Below are 7932 nucleotides of genomic sequence, written 5' to 3' on the forward strand. Positions count from 1 at the left end.
ACTTAAGATTTCGCACCCAAACCGTCATCCAATTCAAAGGATTTACATCCATCGTGATCTCGATTATATATGATTCCTATAATGGAACTTGTATCCTCTCTAGGATACCCGAGCCAACTACTCTCTACCACACTCTACAGTCCCATCTGGGACACTATTCCATAAGTCATCATTATCAGTAATAACCTTCGATCCATTCTGAAAAGATAGGACTATATCCTAACTTGCTGCAACAAAGGTACTACATCTACCACCTTGCCGTAACCATGTCAAGTTAATGACTCTTTTATCATATCATAGCTCTATAAATCATCAATTCATAGTTTCGACCTTCTAGGTAGTAGAGTTGTACTTTATTCCATACTGATACACACAAAGTATACTATTCTCACTCTATAAGTGTCACCTTTACTTTGCAACTAGTCTGAAACCTCTGGTCTGATGGCAACTCTTGATGTAACTCTAGCTCATGTCAGTAATCGAGTCACCGACTCTAGTTATCACCCAACCGTGACCTTTCAATATTCTAACTCTAGACTCTTAGCCAGAGTTCCCAACTCCTCTCGCAAATATAGAACTCGCTTCCGCATAATCGTACTCAAAACAGAAGCCATCTCAAACACCCTCATTATGGAGCACCATGGGGATGCACGCAGCTCTACACAATAATCTCATGTCGCATCAGAATCGCAGCTTACAGAGCGTACATCGAGAACATTGTATAGTTACTACGATACGCCCCGGCTGCACTAGGTCTCCTAATTTCTTATCTCTCATGAATCTTCTATTATCACAAACTTATTCTCGACGGGTCATCTACCGATGACCGCCAGAGTGGTATCCTCATCCTTATCTAGGCAACTGCATTTTTAAGACTCACTTTTATGTACTGTGCCTTACACCTAAATGGGCACACCATTTAAACCCATACCGACAAAAATATAACATTTCTTGGAGTACGTATCCTCATGATAGACCTCAAATGTCTACTAACTCTATTTCACATTTCTATGTACTCCACGAAAATCAAGACACTAACTGAGGTAATCTTATATTTCCCAAGGTATAACGTAGAATCTAGAAACAAAGAATTACAGGAAAAGACGAAATAGAAACCTATACTCCGCATGTGACTCCTAGTAGACTCTTCCCAACACTTAGATGATTTTTCCCTATGAATCTGGAGCCTAAGCTCTGATACCACATTTGTCACGACCCAACCTATGGGCCAGACCGGCACTAGGACCTGGGCCAGCCTAAAGCCCCCGAGGCCCGTAGTAAGCCTAACTGTTCATTAACCCAACTCTAAGGCCCATTTGGGCCCAATTTCAAGAAACCAAACGGACATAGTCCTGCCATAATAAGGACTTTCCAACGGGACCTGTAAACATAATAAATACTCAATTGGGAGCTCACTCACCCTCCACATACTCATATCCTCATAAAATAAATGGGAGCTCACTCCTCATCCAATCCATCAAACATACATATCATTATACGTTTACAGGTCCAACATGATAATAATATTACAGACCATAATAAAATAAATACTTCTAACACATGCGGAAATTCTAGGAGTAAATAAAATTAAACAAATATTGATAAAAAACATGCGAAGGAGAAAATCATGTTAACCAAAAATAAAATCCTACTTTAGCCTGAAAAAAATAATTAACAGAAGTGAGCGTCGACTCGAGAGTAAAATATCAATTTTAACCATAATCTCTATAACTATCTAAATCTAATGCACTCAGAGAGTGAAATGCAACATCCACATCATTTTCACATCATAACATCAAAAGGTAATTTGGAGCACTCACGCACTCGTAACATCAATCATAATATATGGAGCCGATCCCCATACACTCTCTTAAATCCAACTCGTGCCAAGAACTCACTCGGACTTCCACTTAAATACCAAATCGGGTCCCAAATAAGAACTCAAGCCGTGTCTACCAAGGACCGGGTCCCAAACAAGAACTCAAGCCGTGTCTACCCGCCCTATCCATAGTCCACACCACATCACACGCACGCCAACGCACGCACACCGCTCCAAATTACCACAACAACATACATGGCACTTTAACATTTATCAATGCATCAAAATCGTGCCTAGAGTTTAACTACATAAATATATACATATAAGTGATGCATGGGCATGTGAACATATAATAATATCGAAATTACAATTAAAATTAATATTCTACTCACGCACTTGACGGTGGTCACCGAGGCGGCGGAGGAAGAAGGCTATCCTGCCACTCCGACAATTTTATTACAATCATTTAATAAATTTGACTCCATACAAACAAGGAAAAGACCAACACGCCCTAATTGCACGTAAAATCCGCAGAGTCTCCCTATACCTAGGACCTACCCAACCCGCAAAGGGCTTAAAACACACTTCTATATCCACATATCCACAACTCAATCACGCCACACCTCTCCCGCCCATTAAATCAATCATTCATCACAATATGTAAAATTTCAATTTAGTCCTTATATTTGATCATTTTTGCAAAAACTGCTCAAATAAGCTCTAAAAATTATAAAACTCTGCCTCGCGGTCCTTAGAAATATTACTAAGCTATTGCAAAAAGAATCGTAATTTTCTAAGCTACCACGAATATTTTATGGATTTTTAATCCTATTTAAGCACTAGAAAATTACGAAAAAGCAAGGTTCGGGTTTACCTTTGCCGATTCCGATTTCGGGAACGCGCTCGGGATGCCTGACAATGGTGGGGTAGCCAAAACCTCGATCCAATTCGGAGACTTTTCCTAGAGTCTGTCTGGCCGGAAATTCACAGATCCGGACAACTGTCGAATTTCCGCGAATTGAGGATACCTACACGAAGCCCAATAATAATATATAAAAAATCAGGGGTGTTACAATCATATTTAATTTATAGGGTATAAATAATTTAACATTATTTCCCAGTATAATGTTTGTTTCCGTGCTTTTTTTCTTTTTATTTGATAAGCAAGATATTTTATTAAGATAAAAAAGTAAGAAAAAAACTTAATATAAGTCTCTCAACTAAAAATCCTAAGCTTTCCAATACAATCAACCTGTGAATAGTGTGCATTCCATGAGAGATCTAACACTAGAAATCATGTTGATATGAATTCTACATTATTGTATGGTCTATTTGGCTTGCTAGAATTGAGTTTATTTTCAATAACAAGGAATTCACAACTTCCTCTTTTTGCTCCATGATTCTGTTTTGTGTCTTATTGTGATTGAGAGCTTCTTTCTTTTTTTTTTTTTTACGAATATGGATATACTATTATTATTTATAGGATTTTTCTTATTTAAACTTAATCTATTATGAATTAGGGAATTTACCTATTAAATAAGTGTTTATGTCATAGTCGCTCTTTGCTCCAAATTGATACAAATAAAATGTTGATGGATCCTCTCTTAGGAAGCCGAGTCCTGGTGTTACTGGGGGAGTTTTGGGAGAGAGCATGGGTTCTTTTATCTACATTATTTTCATGCTCAATAGGCATTGCCCTTCTGAATCTTGGTTTTCGACATCGTGATGATGCTCCTTGGCATTTGTCCTCGAATCTCAATTCCACTGTCTGCAGTATTAATCACTTCCTACTGTCCTTGTTCAGCATACTCTTCGGGAAGCTAACTGCATATATATATATATATATATATATATATATATATATATATATATATATATATTTTTTTTTTTTTTTTTTTTTTTATCTCAGAGCAAGGGGATAAACTGTATTGAGGATTTCATTGCTTGGTTCTAATTTGCTGTGTAGCTCTTTTGGATGGGATTTGCTGCTTGCTACGACTCTAGCTGGCTCCTTTTATTTTTGTTAGGTAGTCGTGGTTTAGTTTGTCATTTCCAGGGTTAAATATATGTACTGAAACTCGGTGAAAAAAAAAAATCACTTTTATTTTCGTGGAACACAATTAATTGTCAATTGAGAGCAACGAAAAATATTCAATAAGTTTGAATCTCCTGGATTGTGACAGCAGAGATAGATAAGCAGAATCATAGTCTCATTAAAGAAATACAAATTAAGCCAAAACAGGGTTAACACATACTTAATTAAGGATCACATATGACAAACGCACGAACCATAATCTTATTCTGAAGCTCACAAAGCCCCAGTGAAGAGGATAACGTATGATTTGCTTGTCCTCATATATATTGACTAACAATGCTTAGTGCAGAAGCAGCGACGGCGTAGCCCTCGGCAGTGTCCTCCATGGAAGCCTTCAGTTTGGCAAATAGTAGCGCAGTTGCTGTGCCGAATGCATATGCCCTTAAATCGATGGCTCTGAGACTCGCATGTCCTGGCCTCAGCAACCATTATTGGCCCCATCTCTGTTCAACCACCAGATCATCATTATTATTATACTGCATGCAGTTATTTAGAAGAGAATTACAAGTTTTTTTAGTAGGTTAATGGAAGAGTGATGTCACTAAAGTAATATGACTTCAAGTTAAGTGAGATTTATAAGTTTAAACTTTATATATATATGTATATATATATGTGTTGCAAGAACCTCGTTATTAATTTGAATCGATCAATGGTCATGGATATCACAAGCAAGTAGAATATTAGAGAATGAGTGGAGAGTTACCACTTACCCGTGGCCACAAGCAGCAAGAGAAGGAAAACGACGGAGAATAGTCGCATTGGATTCTTCATGATCACTAACAGACAGAGAAGGGCTAGCTAGTGCATGGAGGGCATCCATGCATGGTCTTATATAGATATATATACATATATAGTAATATAAAGTGACGAATCACCTGGGTTTTTCTTGAATAAGGGACATCTGTAACAAGTGACAGATCACCATGTTTTCCTTCGAATGATCCAGATAAAGTGAAATCATGTACAGAGAAAAAAAGGTAAAGGCAACAAAACCTTTGAAAAAAAAAGGATGCAAAACTTTTTTTTAAAAAAAATGGTATTATGGGCAGTTTTTTCCTGCTTTATATTAATTAAGTCCATTTTTTAGTCTAATTAAAGACAAAACTTATATATTAAATGAGAAAAATACGTTTCTTTTATTTAACGTTTAAATAGGATGAAATTAGTCGGTGATTCTGAATTAAATTAAATTAAAATAATAAAAAATTTAAATTAAAAAATAATAATAATCAACAAAATCGAAGAATCGAATCAAACTCATTTAAAATTATAAGAGCTGATGTATATTTTAATTTAATTGACAGTAGTATAATACAGTCTTGTTGATTCCAAAATACAAGTGAATATTTCTATAGATTAATCAAAGGTTTGTCCACAGCACCCAAAAGATATATATATATATATATATATATATATATATATATATGATCACTTTTTATCTGGATGTTTTAGAGTTGATGAATACTCGATCAGGCCGCACTAATGCAAATAGCTTTCACATTATGATAATTTAAAAAGTTAAAGAGTGATTAGATCTGTCCTACTGCTTTTGAGCACACCTCTTCTCACACTTTAATTATTCGCTTTCTTTCATCCCTTGTTTTTCTTTTCTTGCATTCTTTTCTCATCACAGTATCATTCCTTCCCTCTCAAAAAGTTACTCTATGTGTATCTTATGGATTTTCTTTTTCATTTCATTTAATTTGAGAATTCATAATATTAAATATAATTTTAATATTATTAAATTAAAATTTATATTTTATATTTTCTGGGTAATACTTTTATCTAGATGGAACAAAAATTTTTTAAAAAAAAAATTTGAGCAATAATAAGGTTCAAATCTTCCTTCCTACACACGTGAAAAAATAAAAAAATAAAAAGAAAATTTAAAGATTTGTTTCCATCCGAACATTTATCACATGGATTATAGCTTCCCACAGGAATATTTCCTGATACAGTGATACCCCTAATTTCCATGGCAAACGGTTTTTGACCATTTATGTAAAGGCTAGAAAGATGCTTGTAAACTCTCAAAAAAAAAAAAAGGGAAATATTTAATTTTAATTAGGGTTTTATTTTGATAATTATATAAAAAAAAAATCTTATAGAAGATGAATTCACAAAAAATAGTTAAAAATGAAATTTATATCTAAGTATATAAAAGACAAATTTATATTACACAAATTACTACAAACAAATTTTGTAGTTACACTATCCTTTAGTGAAATTCTGCGTTAGTTACAACTGCACAAACAAACCTTCACACCCTGAACACCACTGCTCAATGACAAACAGAAAAACAAACTTCACATTATACGCAACTATGTAACAGTAACCACTTCTTTAGAGGACTTCACAAGGTAAATTATATACTGGTTTCCTAATTGTAAAGACTTCTTGGAACATTTCCAGAATCAATTCCCTGTCTGCTTGCCTGAAAAAGCTGTTGATTTCTTCTCTAGCATCATATACCTTGCCAAAATCAAATAAGTATGCCAAGCATCCTTTCTTCAGCTTGTCCAACTGGTAAAGCCAGGCCTCTTGCAGCCTGTCAAGTACATTTCCAGTATTGATATCTTCCACGAGGCTCTCCTCACAAGCATCTTTAAGGTCTGCATTATCATATTTGTTCGCAGCCTCGAGCAATGCTAAACGGTGTTTCCAGAAATCCTCTTGTTTAATTGTTCCATACAAGTAACTGAGAAAAGCCATGCAAGACTCCGTTGACATGTCTTCTATGTTGATTGTAGAGGACTCTTTTTCCTTGAAGTCATGATGAAACATGCTCTGGAAAACAGGTGAACTTGCAGCAAGAATTGCTTTATGTGCTCTTAAAGTGCCATCAGCAGTGTGGATCGTAACATCAGCATGGATGGCTTCATCCAGCATGCGAGAGAGACGTCTAAGTGTGCTTTGGGTTGAAATAGACTGCATCATACCATCACTAGGCCATATGGAACTGGCTTCCCCACCCTGTATTTTCAGCAAGGAAAGATCAAAGGTTTGAAGAGGAACCAGCAAGGCTATAACTTTCATGTAAAAAGAGCATGCATATATATAAACATGCCAATTGCTACGCTTATTGCCAAATATTTATTGATTCTTTTAGATTAATTATTTGAAAGCATTAGGAATTGAAGTGCAATCGAAGAAATTAGATTACGCAAAACAAACGGAGCCTAAAAGAGATACATTCATGCAGACCGACACCATATCACATCAAAGATGATAATGTAAAGGAGCTTACATTCAGAAGGTGCCAGATCTTGAGGTCTAGAAACTCGACATCAATGATGAAGCGATCATGAAAGGTGGAATCAACAGGCCAGACAAAGTCATCGCTTGTTCGCAGCAATCTTTCGTGAACTGTATGATGAGCGTAACAGGAAAATATTTATAACTGCTGCACTCATATCAACCACAAGCTTTGCAATATAACATACAGGAAATTCACCATTGCTTATTGGAAGCACTAAACAGGTTAAAGATTTTTATTACATCACTATTACTATGTTGTTAATGCATGTAACAATTTGACAGGCGTAGTGAGTATCTAGATTCCATGGTATGCTGTTATGAAAATGTAAGAGTTATCAAAAGAAAATGCCCAATGATGGTATAAAATTTCCACATATCAATTTAAAAGATTAATAGTCGCTAAAATACTGATAACTCAGAAGCAAAGGCTTCCATGTTGTCATCAAGAACAAGAGGAAAAGTGAACACGACAGAAAGACAGCACAGACTTAATCAACCATGGAAGACTCCAAAATTTATCCAAAATTTACATGCAATATGTTTTTTCTACTATTATATATAATTTTTTTTAATCGAGCAAATCCAACCATATATATATCACAAAAATTAAAAAAAGATAAGCAATAACACCAAAAATATAAGCAAGAGAAATGAAATCATACCAGTAGAGATATAGGGCGCGCGGTTAGCTCGAGCATTAAAAACACGAAGAATAAATGTAGCAATAGGAGGTTTCTCTATGGAAACTCGAGATGGCTCT

At 35.3% G+C, this 7932-nt stretch overlaps 2 protein-coding genes across 2 annotated transcripts in view; both read right to left on the minus strand.

The window, feature by feature from the left end:
• Positions 1-4008: 4008 nt before the first annotated feature.
• LOC110640443 (defensin Ec-AMP-D2) lies at positions 4009-4733 on the minus strand. Its single transcript, XM_021791753.2, has 2 exons — positions 4625-4733; positions 4009-4357 (listed from the first exon to the last, which is right to left on the minus strand). Exons 1-2 carry the CDS (start codon positions 4683-4685, stop codon positions 4185-4187), a joined length of 234 nt encoding a protein of 77 aa, XP_021647445.1. The 5' UTR covers positions 4686-4733; the 3' UTR covers positions 4009-4184.
• A 1308-nt stretch (positions 4734-6041) lies between these two features.
• The window catches only part of LOC131171149 (BTB/POZ domain-containing protein At1g21780-like), a 2382-nt gene continuing 491 nt past the window's right edge, over positions 6042-7932 (minus strand). The window contains exons 2-4 of the mRNA XM_058130612.1: positions 7835-7930; positions 7162-7280; positions 6042-6887 (exon numbers count right to left, since the gene is read on the minus strand). Of these exons, the coding sequence (XP_057986595.1) occupies positions 6258-6887; positions 7162-7280; positions 7835-7930 (845 nt within the window). The 3' untranslated portion in view covers positions 6042-6257. The remainder of the gene's footprint in view (positions 6888-7161; positions 7281-7834; positions 7931-7932) is intronic.

This window comes from Hevea brasiliensis, chromosome 12 (genome assembly GCF_030052815.1).
Source record: "Hevea brasiliensis isolate MT/VB/25A 57/8 chromosome 12, ASM3005281v1, whole genome shotgun sequence".
Classification (NCBI taxonomy): Eukaryota; Viridiplantae; Streptophyta; class Magnoliopsida; order Malpighiales; family Euphorbiaceae; genus Hevea; species Hevea brasiliensis.

What these genes read in the sequence shown, in the direction of transcription:
- LOC110640443 (XM_021791753.2), bottom strand. Translation starts at nt 4,685, where the DNA reads ATGAAGAATCCAATGCGACTATTCTCCGTCGTTTTCCTTCTCTTGCTG. An exon ending in CTTGCTGCTTGTGGCCACGG is followed by an intron (nt 4,358 to 4,624) that starts GTAAGTGGTAAC and finishes GTGGTTGAACAG; the next exon opens with AGATGGGGCCAATAATGGTT.